This window comes from Dipteris shenzhenensis, chromosome 14, assembly GCF_047967505.1.
Source record: "Dipteris shenzhenensis isolate YYH24624 ecotype China chromosome 14, Dip_SZ_1.0, whole genome shotgun sequence".
In the NCBI taxonomy this organism is placed as follows: Eukaryota; Viridiplantae; Streptophyta; class Polypodiopsida; order Gleicheniales; family Dipteridaceae; genus Dipteris; species Dipteris shenzhenensis.
This window is the reverse complement of record NC_141609.1, coordinates 44,578,766-44,599,901: the sequence shown is the minus strand read 5'-3', so window position 1 is coordinate 44,599,901 and position 21,136 is coordinate 44,578,766. Positions and strand designations below refer to the sequence as shown.

Below are 21,136 nucleotides of genomic sequence, written 5' to 3'. Positions count from 1 at the left end.
TAAACGAGTTTTAGGATATGGCGCACCAAATTTGGGCCAGGAAGAGCCTCATATACTCGCCTATCTAGTTGAGGTTAGCCTGGGAGAGTTCTGTATTCTTCTGAGGTAGGCCATGAAGGCCTGCTTATAGGCCAAGTAGAGCCAGTTGACTAGGACAACTTGCATGTCCACTGGTAGGGATTGTGCTGATCACGGCCATGCCCCAGCGACTTTCAAGACAACATAGGCTAGCTCACTAGGGCTGTTGGGTTGGCCACCTTTGGAGGGGGATCTCTGCTATATAAAGGGGCCTTTTGGGGCCTCACTACTCACTTACGAGGAGTCCATCTAAGGAGCAGATTGGAGCTGCATGGAGCCTCCCTCAAGGACCAATACATGGACAAAGAAGGTGGCCATGAGACCCGCAGACAAAGTGCTCATGAGGATCAACACCCTTCAGTTTCCTCGAGGGCAGCAAGGAGGGCATCAGGAGATCCATTTCAGCCATCCAATGTGGAAGCTTCGATTGAATACTATATATAGTTTGCTAAAAGGGCTTCCACAAGACCAAGGGATGTGGCAAGGACATGAAGGCAACACTTTGCCATATGGGCAACAAACCCAGGAGGAAGAGCATGAAGAGGGAGTTAGTAGTACCTAGGTTGCCATGTGTGCAGCAAGCTCTCATAAAAACCCATAGAGAAGGGGCTACCACATGGGCAGCCAATAGGCTACCATGCAACCATCACAATGAAGGACATAATTGGCATGGAAAAGGATATCTAGATGATTGGACCAGCGTGGATCAAAGTCAAATTGATTGGAGGACACATGCGGCTGTTTGTAGTAGGCTAAGGACTAGATTTGGGATTGAGAGTAGTCAAAAAGAGGGTTGGACATGTGGGTATTATATGGGCTATCTTCACAGGGTGTACAGAGCTGTTGGAGGTTGAAAAGGCTAGGGAAATAGTTAGAACAGGAGTGGATTGGCCAAGGTAGATGTGTGTCTCCATGGAGCAAAAGGTTGACTAGATTCAGGGATAGAATATGCTCTAGAAGAAGGTGACTAGGCTGCAAGGTAAGGTGTGCTAGATTTAGGGTAGGAAAGGCCTCATATATAGGCATGGCCAAGCATGGCCATGAATGCTTGCTTATAGGCTAGGCAGAGGCAGCCAACCAGGCCAACTTGCATGTTAGATGGTAGGGGCTTTGCTGGTTGGTTTTTAGGGGACCCGGGTCCAGTTTTGGATAGCATATGTCAACCCACTAGGGCTGTTGGGTTGGCTACTTTTGGATAGGGATTTGCCCTATATAAAGGGGCCTTTGGGGCCTCACTACTCACTCACCTAAGGAGTAGATTAGAGCTACAGGTAGCCTGCCTAAAGGACCAAGACATGCACGTGGCCATTAGCAACAGACAAAGAGCTCATGAGGATCAAGACCCTTTGCTATCCTCAAGGGCAGCAAGGAGACTGGGAGTTAGGAGACCCATTCACGACTGTGAAGTACACATAAGTAAATAAGTTTTTGATTCCATAGTTAAACACTTTCATGTGTAATTCTTGGGACACACTATTAGCCTTCGCTGTGGGATACCCTCTGTAAGCCCCCATACGAGGAGTGTGTGGGGAGGTGGAGTTCAGCTTAGGATTGTCACATGGGCAACACTATGGTTGTCATGTGGGCAGCCAATCCAGAAGGAAAAGCATGAAGAGGGGGCTGCCACATGGGCAACACCTAGGCTACCATGTGGGCAACAAGCTCTGAGAGAAAGTCATAGAGAAGGGCTTCCACATGGGCAGCAACAGGCTGCCATGTGGGCAACACAATGAAGGACATATCTGGCATGTTAGAGGCTCTTTGGAGAGCTGGATTATCATAGATTAGAGGCAAAATGCTTGCAAGACAAATGTGACTGCTTGCAGCAGCAGATAACCGACTAGATCTGAGACTGAGAGTAGTCCAAACAGTGAGCAAGACAGGCAGGTATTTATCAAGCTATCTACACAAGGTGTACGGAGCTATTGTATGCTAGAAAGTACCGAGAAATAGTTAGAACAAGGGCAGATTGGCACATCCATCGAGCAAAAGGCGAATCAATTTAGAGTTGGAATATGACCTAGAAGAAGGCGAATATGTTGCAAGATATGACACACCAGATTTGGCCATGAAAGGGTCTCATATACATGTATATCTGGCTAAGGCAGGTGTAGGACAATGGAAGCTAGCCATGTGGCCAGGCAATGCCATGAAGGCTTGCTTATGGGCTAGGTAGAGGCAGCCAACCAACCCAAGTTGCACATCGGCGGGTAGGAACTGTGCCTCTGCTTTCAATGACTGTCTCTTCCCCTCCCTGCTTCCCAGGAGCTGCACTTCTTCAATAGAGGATTTGCTTAAGAATATTAGGGGATGTTGCTGCCATAGAATGATCATTAGGGTATTGTATGGCTATAGCTCTATGTCTGTAATGATTTAACATCCTCTCTCTTCTATTTGCATGCAGCATGTTTGGTGTTGTTTTGTTGAAGCATGGGAGGAACGAAAGCTAGCTACAACATGGTGTACTCAATCTCAAATGAGTGAAGAAGTGTTAGTGCTTGGGAAGGCACACATTCCACTTCTATGTGGATGGAGCTTATATCCTAACATTTTTTGACAAGCACAGACAACAATTGGTAGTCATCATCTTGAACCACCACTGCTCAAGGCAAGGACCAGAAATACAACTACCACGGCCATAGGTCCGGGCAAGAACCATAGCCAAACACAAGATGAAGGCAAGTCTGTATGCTCTTCTAACTCTTCTATATAATCAAATCCGGAATGTGATCGATAAAGGGAGGAGGTTTTGAAATTTGGTTTCAAAGCTAGACTTCGATTGATAAAAGTCAGAGATTTTGAAATTTTCTAGCAAAGCTGTCAATAAAAGTAGAAGATGTATGGTCTCCTATTGCTGAAGGAGCAGTATGGCTCTTGCTAAGATTTTGCAAATGGAAGGAAGATCAGGGACCTCTGAAGCAAGAGCCAGTGATGTTATTACAAAGAAAACTGAGCAATATGTATTGATGAGTTAAATATGACTAGGAGGTACTGAGGCATTGCTGATCATGGATTGCATTAAGTTGATTATCTCATGGATTCCATTATGTTTGCTATCTCATACTTTTAGAGTCCATGACATGGAATGAATAGGTTGAGAACTTTAGATGGGATAGATTATTAATAGAGTGAATTTTGAGGAGACATTCAAACCACTATATCAAACTTTGGGCGGGCTGTTAAATTATGGATGGGATGTTTATGAAAAAAGTGGAGTAAGGGGCCGCACAATTATAGACCAGCGTCGAGGGAGATCCAACGCTGCTGACGATGTCCGTGATGATTGGCGCTCACGTGGAGATTCCAGACTGTTGGTGAGGCGACGCGTTGATCGCAGCGTGCTGACGACGAACGATTGGCACTTGTATATGCAAGTGTGTCGTAGAGCGTTGGAACGGAAGGGTCCTGTAAGGCCTTGACGATTGCAGTCCGTGATCGATCGTAGATCAACGGAAAGTTCAAGGGGAGGTGCTGGAACGAGCAGCAGCAGCTCGTGAGCGGCGAACAGGAGCGCCAGTTGACGAGCAGTGGGCCCGTAGTCCAGATTTGGCGCAGCGAGCATGTAGGTGGTGATCGGGAGCGGTTGACAGATTGGTGTGGTTGGTTGGAGCACGAAGGCATAGGGCCCACAAGCTTCGGGATATCTGGCTACCTCGACCCGTGACAGTTTTCGATTGATTCCCTCAGACAGATTTCGATCAGAGTTCATAGACCAGGGGGCTCTCTGTCGCTTCTGTCAATTCTGTGTTTTCTTCTCTTGATTTAGTTTGTTGATGCTCCGCTTGCATAAGAGTTTACAGTCTACGATGCTATAGGGACAGATTATGCCTGTGCAGATGCCTGTATACTTCAGTCTGAGTTAATTTGCAGGAATTTCCCTAGTATAGGGAAAAGCGGGATTTGGATATATGCCTGTATCAAATGCGTAGTTAGTGTGCATGTCAAATTGCAGGTATTCCCTAGTATAGGGAATTGTGTCAGAGTGTCAGTACCCTGAATCGTGTAAGCGTGTAATACAGTGTTCTAGCAGTGTTTAAAAAAAAAAAAAAAAAAAAAACCCCAAAACAAAACACCTATTGAACTGAATGGAAGCAGAAGAAGGGGCTTCCAGAAGGGACCCTGGTGAGTCAGGAGTCCGGCCGACCCAGCAGGGATCGCGCCCAGTAGCTCACACTTTATCTGGCAGGATTGCATTGCTGTGGAGGATGCCTTGCAACAGTTGTTAGCGCAGCAATTACAAGCCAACGCAGGGCAATCTGAACTTAGGAGAGCGTTACAGAGTATGTCTGCCAGACCTTCTCGAGAAGAGAAGGGAAAGGCTCCAATGGAACTGGAGTCTAGTGTCCATACGGTCGAGCCTAGGAAGGCTAAAGTACCAAATATTGCAAATTACAGACCGGAAAAGTATTCTGGCCGGATGAATGACCGTAGCTCCGATGTCATTGAGACCTGGTTACACGAATGGGACGAAGCGTTCGCCATTTGTGAAATTAGAAATGACATCAAAAAGATCCGCGAGGCCACCCATATGTTTAGTGAGGCAGCGGATCGGTGGTGGATTAAACAACAAAAAGATGGCATAGCATCCACTACCTGGGAGGGGTTTAAAAGAGAGTTCAGGAAACACTTCTTACCTCCTGACGAGGCATCCCGAGCTTGGGATCAATATAGGAACCTTCGTCAGAGAAATTTATCAGTGGCAGAATACACTGATAAGTTTCGAGAGAGTGTAATGAAGGTTGATGAACCCCTGCCTCAATCAATCCAAGTGAAAGATTTCATATTTGGATTGAATGATCGAATAAAAATGGAAGTTCGGGCTAAGTACGCGAACACGTTAGATGATGCAATAGCTATAGCCCTGAACTACGAGGATGCCAAGGGCAGCAAACCAAGTGGGTTTGCACAGGTCGGGACCCAGTATGGGTATCCGAAGAAATCTGGGTTTAAGAAGAAGTGGGCTAGTAGAGGGAGTGGTTCGCAGCCGAGTGGTCAAGCCAAGCAGGCGAGACCGACTGAAACTCCTAAACCAAGTACCACCATTGGAGTGAAGAGGAAAGTAACCCCAATGGCAGCCCGGGCTTGGTCTAAGTCTCCCTTGAACCCAGAACAAAGGGAAAAAGCGAGGAGAGAAGGCCTATGTTTTGGTTGCCTTCAACCTCATCAGTGGAAGGAATGTCCACGTAACAAAGATCGTCGGATGGCTGAGATGGTGATCTCAGAGTGCGACGTGGAGATGCAGGGAAGTCCCAGAGCGGAAGAGATGCAGATTCAGTTAGCGGGATCTTCTCAGAGGTTAGTACCTTGTTTGTTATGTGTGTCTGTTGCTAAGTTAGTGACGAGTGCACCTAATAACATCCTATCTAAGCCCGCAACAACGGGGTATACAGCCTTCACAATGATACGGAGTTAATTAAAATGAAAGGGCAAGTGGCCAGTCATGATGTCATTGTGTTGTTTGACTCAGCGTCAACTCACAATGTGATTAACTCCAAGCTCGTGAAGAGGCTGAAACTAAAGACAAGTCCATCTAACTATGCGTACACCGTCAGGATGGCAGATGGAAGTTCAACTGAAGTATGGGACCAAAGGGTTACCCAGTTGGAGCTTCGGATTCAGGACTATGCTGAGAAGCTTGATTTTGAAATGACCAAGCTTGCTCATGCGGATATAGCCCTGGGAATGGCGTGGCATTCTAGGAAGAATCCAGCCATTGATTGGAAAAAGCACGTATATCAATTCAAGATGAATGATGTGCTTTATGTCTTGCGAGGTGAAAAAGATATACCTCAGGGACCGTTGGTTTCCGTGATGGAAATTAGAAAGGCTCAAGTAGAGTTTTTGTACCTTTGCACAGCATCGGTAGAGTCAGTGGATGATTCTTCGACTAGCACTGATGTTACGCAAAGTGGTGAGATGGCCAAGCTGGCTAATCTTATAACAGAGGAGTTCTCTGAATGTTTTAGGAATGAACTACCTTATGGGTTACCTCCAGAGCGGAAAGTTCAACATAAAATTGAACTGATCCCGGGGGCAGAACCTGTAAATAGACCTCCCTATAGAATGAGTTTTACTGAAGAAGCGGAGGTGCGTAGGCAACTGGAAGAATACCTCAAGTTGGGGCAGATTCAACCAAGTTTCTCACCTTTTGCTTCACCAGTGATATTAAAAAGGAAAAAGGATGATACGTTTCGCCTCTGTATAGATTACAGAGCATTGAATAATATCACTGTTAAGCACAGGTATCCGATGGCTCGGATTGATGATTTGCTAGATGCATTACATGGAGCCGTGATTTTCAGCAAGATAGATCTTAAGTGCGGCTATCATCAGATCCGGATTAGAGCCGAGGATGTGCATAAAACCGCTTTCAGGAGCAGGTTTGGTCATTATGAGTTTTTGGTAATGCCCTTCGGACTTACCAATGCGCTCCAGCGATCTTCGTCATGCTTATGAACGATTTACTACGTCCGTATATCGGAAAGTTCGTAGTACATTTCATAGACGATATCCTGATATTCAGTAAGAGTGTTACTGAACATCGTGAACACTTAGGGATAGTGTTCAGTACTTTGAGGAAAGCCAGTCTCTATGTGAATAATAAGAAGAAAACTATACTGTGTATGGTTAGGCTTGAGTATTTAGGGTTCATAATTACTCCACAGGGGGTAGAAATGGATCCGAAGAAAGTGGCTGCAATACTAACTTGGCCAATCCCTCAGAGTCTGACCGCGTTGCGATCATTCTTGGGATTTGTCCAGTTTTATAGAAGGCATATCAAAGGATATTCCGGAATAGTATCGCCATTGACTGATCTGACCTCAAATAAAGTACCTTTTATTTGGGGACAGAATCAACAGGAAAGTTTTAACACCATAAAACAAGCTGTGGTCTCAGGACCGGTGTTAAAAATAGTTGATCCCCAGAAACCGTTGTTCCTAGAAACCGATACAAGTGGCATTGCGGTAGGAGCAGTCCTCCTTCAAGAGGGAAGGCCAGTAGCCTTTGAAAGCAAGAAGCTTTCTCCCTCTCAAAGGAATTGGCCAACTCATGAATTGGAGTTGTATGCAGTTATCCATGCTTTAAAAACATGGAGGCATTATTTGTATGGTTCAGAGTTTTATGTGGATGTGGATCATGATACTCTGAAACATTTTTGTAAACAGCCTGACTTGAGGGGCCGCCAAGCTAGGTGGGCAGAGCTCATGCAGGAGTTTAATCTAACGATTCGGTACCGAAGAGGAAAAGACAATAAGGTTGCTGATGCGTTGTCTCGCATTATGCACAACCTGAGTTTCACGGTATTAGAGAGTGATCTAATGACCGAGATCAGAGAAACTCAAAAGGTGGACGAGTTTGTCCAGAGCTTATGGCCTAAGGCTCATGTGTTAAAACCTGGGGAAAGAGAAAAGGATGACCTGGCATCCAGAAAAGACCAAACTTATGCAAGATATACCATAAGGGATGGTATGCTAGTTAGAAATGGCAAGGTTGTAGTACCTGGTCAGAATGATCTCAGGCAGAGAGTCATTCGACAATGCCATGATAGCCCGTGTGCGGGACATCCAGGAGTCGAGAAGACATATGATCTCGTGAAGCGAGATTTCTTTTGGCCAAAGATGAAAAAGCATATTCATGAATATGTGACACGGTGTTTCTCGTGTCAGGTAAGTAAGGCCGAGCGGGTGAAGCCACCCGGACTTTTACAGCCCTTGGAAATACCACTAAGTAAGTGGGAGAGCATTTCCATGGATTTTATTGTAGGGCTACCTGTAACCCAAGGAGGGTATAATTCTATCCTTGTAGTGGTTGATCGTCTAACCAAGATGGCTCACTTCATTCCGACTAGAGAGTCTGTTAGTGCCCCGCAAGTGGCGGATTTGTTTATTAGACATATATTTCGTCTGCATGGATTGCCTAGATCCATAGTGTCAGACAGAGATGTCAGATTTACCGGTCATTTTTGGACAGCGGTATCTGAGACACTGAGGACTGAGTTAGGAATGAGTAGTGGGGATCATCCTGAGACGGATGGTCAGACGGAGAGAGTCAACCAGACTTTAGAGGATATGCTGAGAGCATATGTGTCATTGAGGCAACATACGTGGGACAAGTGATTACCATTGTTGGAGTTTGCCTACAATGATAGGAAACATTCATCTACCGGGTTCAGTCCGTTTGAGCTGAACTATGGTTATAGACCAGCCAATCCGACTATAGTTGGAGTACCTCAGAAAGTGCCTAGTGCCGCGAACTTTGTAGTTCAGATGCAGGAAATGCTAGCACTTGTGAGAGCTAATATCCGCCAGGCTATGGATAGAGCCAAGGTGTATGCGGATGAAAATCGGTCTATAAGAGTATTTGAAGAAGGAGAAAAAGTTTTTCTCAGAATTCCTTCGCACTCGAAGTCGTTGACTTCAGGAGAGTGTGCTAAGTTATCACCTCGATACTGTGGGCCGTGGTTAATTCTAAAGAGAATAGGCAGTGTAGCCTATAAATTAGAATTGCCACAGGGGTGTAAGGTGCATCCGGTTTTTCATGTTTCACGCTTAAAGAAATTTTTACATACAGGTGACTCACTAATCGAAGGTGTGGTTTTGTTTCAGGAGATAGAGGATATTGCAAGGCGCAAACCAACAAGAATCCTGGACCGAGGAACAATGCAAATACGAAATCGAAAGATACCCACGGTGTTGGTTGCATGGCATGGTCAGCCTCTATCCGAAGCTACCTGGGAATCCGTGTATCAGTTGCGGAGAGTGTTCCCACACTTTATCATCGAGGACGCTGATGTCTGAAGAGGGAAGGAATGTTACGCTCTAGCGGAGGTAGCATGACCTCGGAAGAATCAGTCGACATTTCCCTTAAAGGATCTATCTTTGTAATATATGTGTTTGCGCTTCATGTAAATAATCGGGAGGGATTTAATGTCAAGGTCCTAGGTGAGGGCTGATAGCACCAGACTAGATAGATCTAAGACCAAGGGCCTAGTGCTAAGATTGTGCCTAGGGGCAAGGAATTAAATGCATCCCAAGAGAGGGGTGAAATGTTGCATTAGGAAGGCCCTATATAGATGACATGTGGCATCTAGATCTATCTAGGGAATTGGGGTTTGCTGAGGCTAGAGAGAGAAGGGATGAGAATGATTCACGTGGATTTTTATAATGTAGATCTCTGTCTGGCTCGTGAGCTTTAGCAAAAGATGGCTAGGAGGAAATAAATGGTGCTACTTCCGTGATCTTAGAAGAGAAAAGAACAGAGAGTGTTTGACAAGAGCTCTTCACTATTGAGGTCCCTGTAGTTGCATCTGTTTGGCAAAAGCCTCTCCACCTTCAGCCAAGCTAATGTGTGCTTACACACACCGACTAGCCAACCGCATATTGCAACACCCCAATACGTAGCAATCGACCTCTCTAGCTCATATAGTAGTGACATCCATATCATGAAACGACCCCGTCACCTTCATGGCTCAAACTCGCACTGTTTATTTCTTACTCACAGATCACACTGAGCTCCCATCGTCTGACTATGGCTTTCACAGTATGTTAGCCTCCTATTCACAGCATAAGACGACCACACTCCTGTCATCTGTGATCCTCCCAGCCCACACAGTATCGTCTTCACAGCCGAGTCCTACTGTAGAGATCCCACAGCTTCCATAGTCAAAATGCCCCCCCTCCATGCAATCACAATCCCCCATCGAGAAAAGTCCTCTTCGGCGGCTTCCATTGAATCTCGCTTGCAAGCGTTGTCGAAGCAGACCAAAAAACTCATACTCTGGCCACATTTCCACACATTGAATCTCGCTTGCAAGCGTTGTCGAAGCAGACCAAAAAACTCACGAGAGCACGGACAATGCCAAAACAAGTGAGGCAGAGTCGCCGAAGAAGCAGAACATTTGTGGCAAAGTGCAAGATCAATTTGTCGATGAGTCAATAGCTGTCCAAATGGAAACACTCCCAAAAGAACGCGCTGGATGGACAAAAGTAGTAGAGCCCAGACCACCTTCACAGCCACCCTCAACCACATTTAAATCAAGTGATCTACACCATTAGAAGGTAAAAGGCTTTCATTGAAACTCCTTGTCTCTACACACCTTCGGATACAACTCATACTCTGGCCACATTTCCACTGAAAGCTAAAAAACTCAAAAAGAACCCAAAGGACTGCACTGCTCAAGACAAGCTCTCCTACTGACTGAGATCAAGCTCAGAAAATACATAGAAGACCCATGAAACATAAAACTCCAGAAAATGACAACTTCAGAACTGCATAACTGCCATGAACACTTCTTGACAACTCAAGGTATAAACAACCATGCTCATATCTCCCCTGACAAAATCCATGAAGAACAATCCTGGATCTCTTTGACTTCAAGTAGCATATGCTCAAACACCACCCTGTGAGAGAACCTACACCGTAAGCTATACAAGCATGTTATGTAATAGCACCTTGGACTCCATGAAGCTCACTTTTCATCATTTACATGCTGCCCATAGCCTCGTCATCACAAGCAAGGCTTCTTCTATATCAACAATGGACACTAGATTTGCTATAACCAACCACCCTCAAGCTCCTATTAAGATCCTTGAAAAACATGAAGTGAGGAGAACTCCCGTAACATAGCTCATCATCATTAGAGCTCTTCACTATTGAGGTTCCTGTAGTTGCATCTGTTTGGCCAAATCCTCTCCACCTTCAGCCAAGCTAATGTGTGCTTACACACCGACTAGCCAACCGCATATTGCAACACCCCAATACGTAGCAATCGACCTCTCCAACTCATATAGTAGTGACACCCATATCATGAAATGACCCCGTCGCCTTCATGGCTCAAGCTCGCACTGTTTATTTCTTACTCACAGATCACACTGAGCTCCCATCGTCTGACTATGGCTTTCACAGTATGTTAGCCTCCTATTCACAGCATAAGCATGACCAAACTCCTGTCATCTGTGATCCTCCCAGCCCACACAGTATCGTCTTCACAGCCAAGTCCTCCTGTAGAGATCCCACAGCTTCCATAGTCAAAATGCCCCCCCTCCATGCAGTCACAATCCCCCGTCGAGAAAAGTCGTCCTTGGCAGCTTCCATAGTAGAGACCCCCGATCAGACTCCAACCACTCAGATCCCAAGCTCCAATGAATGCATAGTCGACTCTTCCAGACTCCTTCAGCCGGATGCTAGCAACACAGAACTCTTGCAGCCAGATGCTAGCAAGGTGCTCCCACGGCCTCTCTGTTGCTCACAGATCTCATGGAACTCCTGGATTCGCGTCGCCTATCTCATGGACTCACATCTCCTAGCAAGAGCTATCTACAACTCTTCTAGCAGAATCCATGAGTTGTTGCAGCTGCTCTTCTGCGCAGACAACACACATAGCTCTTCCAGGCCTGCATATTAGCTATGCCCTGACCAACCAAGAAGCTCCCAGCAAAGAAACAGTTGACTTCTTCCAACAGGACCCGGTACTGCCCGTCATCAACAAGCTCGCGTACTTCCATAGCTTCCATCTGCGTGTTGCTTGGACTCCTCATCGACTAACTTCCTATGGCTCTCTCGTCTACTCACACACAACCTCTGCCTCGTCCATGGTCCTCTAAAACTGCATAAAAGAGACCCTTCCACCAGAGCAGGTGCCTCTCCCACCAAGCTCTCCCAGAGATCCCCCCCTCATAGTTACGTGAGACCTCCTACTTCATCCTCTAGACCCTCTCCTTCCGCACCGCCCAAAACCTAGATCCCCCCAGTCAAGCCACGGCCATCTGTTCCAGAGTCTCTGCACAGAAACTCTGACTGAAACGACTATCCAGTGCAAGTAAAAGTGACCCCAGAGCTCCTTCCAAAAGGCAAAACTCACAAGGGTGCTGAAGGGGTGAACTCAAAAAAACCCTTCGTTGCATAATGAGCTTTTTTGACATAAGAACCACTGAGGGATCGAGTCAACCAATTCCCAACATCTGCTGCAGCAGGCATCCGGCCTGGGAAGAAAATTATAATGGCATGCTTTGCATACTCCTTAACTGGATGAAAGATATCATCCACTTCCACCATAAGGCCAGTGGTGGGAAGTGGATCTTTCCAACCCTTGCGGGTGTCTTCAAACCCTTCTCGCTGTAGCCAAAGGGTCCATAAGGCCCAGTATCTGGTCCAATGGAAGAAAAGAGACTACTGTGACAAAGAAACTGATAATCTGCCAAACATCCAGAAAAACCTCGAGAACCTGTGTGTAGGAAATCTGAGAGAGAAAAAATAGGAGATCTTGTCTTGAAGGTCTTTGGAATATGAACAGAACCACAATAAGTGCTAAATACTCTCAGGAGTATGATGACATCTTGGACAAAGAGGAGAGGCAATCCTTCTTTGAGCCAATTTCACTCCCACTGGAAAAATACCAACAATACATTTCCAGTGAAAGAGTCGCTGCTTCAATGGCATTTTCAACTTCCATATTAGTTTCAATTTTCCTTTCCACCAAGTTAAAGACTTATTCAGATGCCAAAGAGAATTTGCATGATGAGCAATCCATGGAGGAGGCAATATCAATCGATAAGCTTGTATGGAAGTCAATAGATGCAAAGGCTAAGAGGATAATCCTGGACTTGAAGACTTACACACACACACACACACACCCCGCCACTCAGACACACTTTTTTTTTTTAGTGAAATCTTTTATTTCTGTGTGGGAAAACCCAAAAAGAGGTAAAAACCCACCAATAGGTACAAAGAAAAAATTTACAAGTAAAGTCTCAGAGAAAAACTGATGAGGCAGCCCAGTAAAAAGTTACATATCCACTGGAGGAGAATCAAACAAAACATCCTCTAGTTTCAGATTGTTGCTTTGTAAAAAGTGATGTAATGGAGTAATTGCAACTTACACAAACACACACACACACACACACTTTTTTTAATATAAAAAGTGAAAATTTCGTTGCTTTATGTTATAGCAGAGCTTCCCAAAAAGGGAAAGCTGGACAATACATCAACAGAATATCTCAGTTTAAGAAAGATATACATCCGAATCTATGTGGTGAGTTTGCAGATAATTAAAGAGAGATTGCTACAAAGATCTGCGGAAAAAAAAGAAAATGGATAACTGAGGATCACCAAAGACCGTATGATTGCGATCTATCCATAGAGTCCATAGCCCCTAGTATCTAACCCAAGTAGAAAACAAATCAAACTCTGGTCGCCGTGGATGAATTCCGAAGAGCCAAAAGAATTTTCCAAAAGCAACATTTGGAAAATGAGCTCTCAGATACTGTCCAATGATACCCAACGAATTGCGAGTATGCGGACAAAGTCGGAAGAGATGAAGCACAGATTCCCGCGGAGCATGACATCACTAACATACAACAGGAGCAATATGTCTACGTGCCATAAGCTGCCTAGATGGGAAAACTCCCATCAAGGTATCTCATGTAGTGCTGAGGATCAACCCTATACCATCGATCCAGTCGTTCTCATCTAAGTGTGGCCTAAAGTATTGTCACCTGGTTGAGGAGCATTATTAAAATCTCCACAAATGAAGGCATGTTGCTTCCAGGGATAATTTTGCATATCAGCCCAAATTAAACCTCTGCTGGTGCATAGACCGATGCAAATTCAAAGACTTCCCCTTGTATAAGACATTGGATGATCAACCATCTTCCTTGACTATCATTTAGAGCAAGCACTGGCTGTAACTCATGTTTCACCCGGAAAACCACACTTGTAAAAGAATGTTCTCTTGCATAGAAAATATCATGACCAGAAAAATGCCCATGATGACCAGCATACATATGTTGATTATGCTCTTGCAATGCAACTATATCAGTCAATCTCAAGATCTGGCCCCCGACCCTGAGATGAAACTAATGTCTGTGGAGAAGATAAAAGAGCAGCCACTTCCTCTTCAGGAAAGAGAGTATGGCTTGCTGTCACTATAGCCCAAGTAATTCCAATCCCTGAATTGTCTTGTGGAGTGTTCCCACTCGAAGACGAGCCATTCCAAGTACGTGAAGGAGGTCTCCTTGCTGTCATAATTTTTCTTGGACTCTGCCAAACTTCATGCAAAGTTTTTTCCTTTGCTTTCAATTGAGAAGTTGAAGACATTGAAGTAGAAACATTAACATTTGACGCAGCAGGAGCTTTCCCCTTGTCCTGAGTTGCTTATCCTAAGTTGCATTTGTTGGTTTATTAGATTTATTCTTAGCTTGAGAGGAGGCAGGGGTATCCTTGGGATGCATATCAGCAGGCATAGCATGTGGAGGCATTTTGTGCAAGACCAGAGGGCACGGTGAAGCCATGTGCCCAAACTTCTTGCACTCAAAGCAGGCTCCTGTAAATGATCCCCATTTCAACTTGTAAAATGCACTGCCCATTGCAACATTATTAACTGTAATAGAATATATATATGGAGTGGGATTATCTGTATCTCACAGATGCAAAATCTATTTGAGTTGCCATTTGGCCGTGGTGGACACACCACCTTCCCAAAAGAAGCTGCATTTTTGGCAACAAGGAGGCAAGACATTGAGGGAAGTCCACAACTTCCACCCATACAAGACAATGATGCCTAATCAAAACCTGATAATTCCTGGTAGGTGACCAATGGAGAACATGTACCATCTGCTGTCCATAAAAGAGAGAGGAGTGCTCAAGAATCATCTCATCTGTGCTGTTCATCCGCCATAATCACCTCAAAGAAGCCCCTGGTAGCATAATGCACTTTGCGAACAAAACAGCTCCCAAAGTGCGTGTCAGCCAATTTCCAACATGTGCTGCAACTGGCATCCTTCCTGGAAAGAAGATAATAACTGCATGTTTGGCATATTCACGCATTGGGTCCACAATGTCCTCTACTTCCACCATTATTCCTACAATGGGAGCAAGATCTTTCCAATCCTTGCGTGTATCATCAAAGCCCTCATGCTTCACATCATAAACTAACTGAGCCTCCAAAGAAACACGGCCAAGGTCATCTTGACCCAAATCCTGCTTGTGTCTTTTATTCATGTATGTCTTTGTAGTAGTCATCGAGTACTTGAAAAATGTATTTGAAGATAGAAGAAAGAAACAGAGCTTGAATAGGAAGAAAGCGAAGGCAGGCTGAAAGTGGGTATAGAATAGGAGTGAAAAGAAAAGAAAAAAGGGGGGATGATGTGAAAAGAAAATAAAAAAGGGGGGCTGATATATACGAGCAGAAAACAGGAGAAGGTGTTAACAAAGGGCTGATATGTACGACCAACGGCAGAAGAAAGAAAGAAAAGTGACTAGCAAGAAAGCTCAGGAGAGAGAGTGAAAAAGAAACGACAGCAGCAATTCCTGCACCAGCAGTTGCTGTACAGGCCATACAGCATGTACGGAACTGTACGGGCATGTTCCATACAGGCACGGATGAAAAAGAAACTGCAAAAGATTTGCGAAGGGAGAAAAATGATTGCCGTAGAGACTCCCGAAAGAACTGGTATTTAGCAAGAGAGTTCCTTCATAATGACCACACACTTTTTTGGGTGAAATTCATGTATGTTTATATTACAAGGAGTCCCCAAAGAATGGAACATGCAATTACTACATCAAAAGATGTCAATATAACAAGTAGACAGAGGAATCACACAAACAATTAGAAAAAGATTGTCTGAGTGACATTTGACAATAGTGAAACTTGGAAAAAGTGGAATCTCGAAAGAAATGACTCAATGATTTTTGTCTTTCCACAGAGTCTAGAGTCCTCGATATTGAACCCAAGTGAAGAAAAGACCAAAGTCATGTCTGTGTGGATAAATCCAAAATAGCCAAAAGAGCTTGCCAAAGCAAGCAATATGAAATCTGGCTCTAAGACATTGTGGTAGAAGAGATAGAAACTCACGAGTCATAGGGCAATGCCAGAAGAGATGAAGCAAGGATTCCCTTGAAGCTAGACATCTGTGATAAACATAGAAGGAATAGTGCGTATAGTTTTTCTTTTTCTTTTTTGGGTGAAAACCAGTTGTATTTATCTTACATTGTGTAGCCCCATGAGAGAGGGAATGCTATTACAAAATCAAAAAAGGTCATTGTACAACAAATATGTAGTGTTGTCAATATGGTGTGCTCGTAGGCATTCAAAAAAGGATTGCCGTAATGATGCTCTGAAGAAAGAGAAGTTAAGAAAAGGAAGGTCACCAAGGGCCCTATGATTGTGGTCCTAAGAGCCAATAGCTGAAGCCATATGCCCACACACACTTTTTTTTGGGGGGGTGACCATATTTGTTTATATTACAAGAAGCAGTTCCCAAAGAGGAGTCTATCTAACAAGTACTGAGGTAATCATAAAAAGATTACTCCAGAAATAGGAAAACTTGGAGAAAGTGGAATCTCCAAAGACACTATTATTCCTATCCTTCCATAGAGTCCAGAGGTCCCAATATCGAACCCATGTGAAGGAAAGATGAAAGTCCGGCCTCAGTGGATAAATGCCAAATATCCAGAAGAGCTTGCTAAAAGAAGTAGTAGGGAATCTAACTTGGAGACACTGTTGTGGAAGAAGCAAAAAGTCATGAGTGACAGGGCAGTGCCAGAAGAGATGAATCAATGATTCCCTAGGAACTAGCAGACGTGTGTCACAAACCCCAGAGGAAAATATCTGTCGCAATCTTTTACACCACAATTGGCACGACGATTCATGGTAGTGTCTAGACACACTTTTTTTTTTTTTTTTTTTTTGGGTGAAAACTTTGAATGCTTTATATTACAAGGTGGCTATCCCAAAAAAGTGGTAAGCTGAGAGATTAAATTTAGAGAAAATCTCCGTGTAGGACAAATGTACATCATGATCTATGCAGTGAGTTTGCAGACAATCGAAGAGCGTTTGCTGCAAAGAAACACACACACATGCATGCTCACACACATACATACATGCATACATACATACATATGTACATACACACATATCTTTTGGGTGGGGGGGGGTGAAATCCATATGCTATTATTACAAGAAGCATTCCCCAAGGATGGGATGTGCTGCTACAACATTAGAAAATGTCATTGTGCGACAAGCAAGCAGGATAGTATAGATCGTGAGCATGCAAAAATCGAATAATGATTGCTGCCGAAAGATACTTGGCAAAGGATGGATCACCAAAGGCCCTATAGGTTCGATCCTTCATAGACTCCATAGTGGCCAATAACGTACCCATGTGAAGAAAAGATCATACCCCTAGCGGATAGGGTGGATCCCAAATAAGTAGGAAAGCTTGCCAAAGCAAGCACTAGAGAAGCGTGCCTGGAGTCATTGTTGCAAAAAACCAAGAAGTCATGAGTCTTAGGGCAATCCCAAAAAAGATGAGGCATTGACTCCCGCAAAGACAGACATCGGTGACAAATACTTGGAGCAATATGGCTGCGTTCCAAAGTTTGTCGGAAATATAGAATCCCAAACAGAACTCGCCTGAAGAAAAGTTGTTGACAAAGAGGAAGTTTGCAATTGCAAATTTGTCACAACCTTTTTCTCCACCACCGAGAAGTATGAGTCATAGACCAAGTGCGATTTGCATGAGTAGAAACCCAAGGCAGAGGCAGCAAAACCTTGTACAAGGTTGCAACTATGACATCTGTTGACAACAACGAACGACAAACAGGATCATCTGATTGAAGGACCGAGTCTTTGAGGCGGTCTATAATCTGAAGACGTGGTACTTGCTGAAAATTATGAAGCATTTGTGACAATATGTACCAGAGAGTTCTCTTATGCTGTACCAACCCAAACTTCTTTACTACAGCAGGGAAGGATAACACCATGCAATCAACATCTAACACATCATCCACAAGGCGTATGCCTTGTAATGAAGGGGAAAAGGGGTTAATTTAGGGATGCTTTAGTGAGGCTTAGAGGGGATAATGGAGGGGACTATATTATTCTAAGCCCTCCACTCCTGTACTACTTTTGATGTACCCTCCCTCCTCCCTCCTCCGTGCTTGCACTCTCTCTCTCTCTCTCTCTCTCTCTCTCTCTCTCTCTCTCTCTCTCCATAGAGAGACAGTATTGAGATTGATCAGGAAGCATCAAGAGGTGACTGTGCCGCAGGAGGCCGAGGTAGACTGAGCACATGGTTTTGAGTTTCCCTTTGATCCATGACACACACAAGGTTCAGCCCCGCAAGGGTATTCCATTCCGTATGCCTAGAGTGGAGCATCGTGCTGTTGTACCATTCCAAGCACGGAAGATGCTAATGGGAATGCCCCTGTGGATGAGGACGAGCAATATTGGGATGCTCAGCGAGTAGTTTATTCCATATCCTTTTCATATGCTTGTGGACAAGGGAGCGCACACAGCCAAGACCTTCTAGAACATGGGGCTTGTTGCCACAAAGAGAAACCATGAGCTCAGATGGGAGGTGACGGATCCAAGGACCAGAGTTAGAGACACTCCAGACTTGCCGGAGGGCGAAGGCACAAATTAGGCATGGGGACCTTCCCTCCATGCTCACGAGATTGGAGGCATGACCAACGCAGGTAATAGTGCCACTTATTTGATGTACTCCACAGCTAGGAGACCACGATTGACCACACATATCAACAGTCGCCAACGCTCTAAATCAGGTTTTATGCCATTGCAACCTCATACATCGTGGGGCTCCCTCTTAGGCTTTACCACTGTGCCAACTTCCGGAGGATCATAACAATAATGCACACCACATCTTTCATCCTCTCCATGGGCTCAAGGAATTGGAAATTTGTGTTTTATGGTAGCATGGTTGAGATCCCTGTAATCAATGCACATAGGTATGACCCATCTTTTTTTAATGCAAGGAGCACTAGGGAGGCAAAGGGAGAATTGCTATGAGAAATGAAATTATTCTCAAGCAACTCCGATACCTGTATATATGTGTCAAACAAGTCCACTTCACATTATATTCACATCAATACTCTTCGGTATCAATGTTTGTCCACCATGGCCGTGTTCAGTTTAGCCCCCACTTTTGCATTTCTTTGAATTAGATCTCGATAACCTTATGAGGAATTTAGATTCGAGGACCACCCCCCTATGCAAGAAACAAACCAGAAAAGTGGTGTAGGTGAGTAACGCATGGTGCTCGTCCTCAATTGACCCGAAGTCACATCATGTGCAGGTGCGGCCATGGCCTGAAGGAGTGTGTCTTGCGGTCTGCCAATGCCCTATCTCATTGCGTAATTTAAGGAATCCTGATTTAGGTCTGGTCCCATGAGCCAGGGCTGGAGCCAGGGCTGTGTGCGATTACCCTAGCTGCCATGAAGGTACCCTGGACGTGCGGGCAGAGCTGAAGAGAGTAGTGGAGAAGTGCAGCTCTGTACCTACTCCCATGTGCAAAGGAGATGCCTTGGGAGAAAAGCCTCGGTGACCTGCGCATCTGTTGGTGTGTCTATCACAAGGATTTCGGCCCCTCAGCATTGGAAGCATCTCTTCGTTTCCATCATCCAGCTGGATTGGAGGAACTCGCTCTAATGTGTCTTATGGGGGCAAATTCTCACTTCCCATGCACTTAAAGGGAGGCAATTGTGTCGTAGCTGGGGGACTTTGGCTAGGTACTGTGTCGTTCTCTCCACACGAAAGTCACCCAGCTACCACATGAGATGATGATTTAAGTGGTTATTTAATTTAGTTGAATTTTAAGTTGGAAGGAATCCTACTAACTAATTAAGTTGGAAGGAATTCTACTAACTAATTTATTTTAACTTCCCAATGGCAGTGGCAAGGTGTCGAGGGTCAGTCCTCCAGATGATAGCTCTTCTTGGGATCTTCTCTCTATTCATGATGATTACATCTTGGCAGGTATCGTGTGTTCTCTGGATTTTTAATTGATGGCTTTGGTTTTAGGAAAGTATAGAAACATAATATCGTTTGCTTTTTTTAAATCTCTTGAGATTTGTACAGCTTACATGTTTTTCAGCAGCTTCACTGCTATTATTTTAATGTATAGCTAGCAGCAGCTTTGGCAAACCTCAGAGCCTGTGGTTGGGAGTTTGCAATTCATCCACTGGAGAAACTGGATCGACCAAATCTTGGAATTGGCTAGATATTTGCAATCCCTTCTTGCAGTTCCCAGACAAGGTCTTCTTCTGCAGCCATTTTGCCGAGTTTCTTTTTCAGTAATTGCAAGTAAACTGCTAGGAGAGATCTTGCCAACCAGCATGATTGATTTGTTCAGGTACACAAACTGTTGTCTTCTATCACGTATGACATCATGGATGTCCCTATCCCTGATCAGGAGGAACAGTCAAGAAATGGTATCAAAGCTGAATCAATCCAGATCCTCCTTTTCTTTATCATTACAAAATCGTAAAACAGATAGGTAGCTAGACACTGGTGGTATTTGATGTTTCAGTGTACCATACACTTTTGTTAGAGCTGTGTTTCTCTCAACAAATTCTTATTGTTGGAGGAATTCAAAAGTGGTTTGACTTCAGTCATTGTATGTAAATAAATTAAAGTATATCTTCCATCCTGTAAACATATCATTCTGTACTATTTTATCTGTAGGTGCAAAACCTTGCTTTGAAGCAATCTTTGTGTCATCAAAGTCATCTGAAATAATTGGTGAAACCCATGCAAAACGTCCTTTAGTGGTGGTAATACATGGAGGGCCACACTCTGTGTTTACGACAAGCTTTTCCAGAGCACATGCTTTCCTTGTTTCGTTGGGTCTAAATTTGCTGCTGGTGAACTATAGGTATCGTTTTCACTCAAAAGGCTCCCAATACTAATGTTTATCTTGTTGGAAAACTCCGTATCATTGCCCCATGGATGATGTGTGCAGAGGCTCCACAGGCTTTGGGGAGGAAATGTTGCAATCCCTCCCTGGCAAATTTGGCCAGCAGGTGAATTTTCAATTGAGTTCTAAATGGAAGCCCTGTGACAGGCATCATGCCTTGGTTCATAACAGATTTTCCAGCTACCTGTAAATGCTTTGAAAGCATCTGATTGATTCCAGATGACGGATGCAGGATGTGGCTGATGTACTGAGAGCTCTAGATCATGTTATTGCCAGAGGTCTGGCTGATCCTCACAAGGTTGCAGTTCTTGGTGGATCTCATGGTGGCTTTCTTTCAACACATTTAA

General features: G+C 44.4%; 1 protein-coding gene across 1 annotated transcript; it reads left to right on the top strand.

Annotated features, from left to right (window-relative positions):
- Positions 1-15,437: 15,437 nt before the first annotated feature.
- Positions 15,438-20,781, top strand: LOC147894689 (acylamino-acid-releasing enzyme 1-like). The gene is made up of 6 exons (XM_087385358.1): positions 15,438-15,526; positions 19,585-19,602; positions 19,767-19,849; positions 19,998-20,128; positions 20,226-20,304; positions 20,558-20,781. The coding sequence occupies exons 1-6, from the start codon at positions 15,438-15,440 to the stop codon at positions 20,779-20,781; spliced, it is 624 nt and encodes a 207-aa protein (XP_087241484.1).
- The last annotated feature ends 355 nt before the right edge of the window (positions 20,782-21,136 follow it).

Bases quoted from the DNA above. Each gene is read 5' to 3' on its own strand.
- LOC147894689 (XM_087385358.1), top strand. From the start codon at position 15,438: ATGTTCCATACAGGCACGGATGAAAAAGAAACTGCAAAAGATTTGCGA. The intron at 19,850-19,997 runs GTATCGTGTGTT...TTTAATGTATAG, and splicing joins TGATGATTACATCTTGGCAG to CTAGCAGCAGCTTTGGCAAA. The intron at 20,129-20,225 runs GTCTTCTTCTGC...TGATTTGTTCAG, and splicing joins TCTTGCAGTTCCCAGACAAG to GTACACAAACTGTTGTCTTC.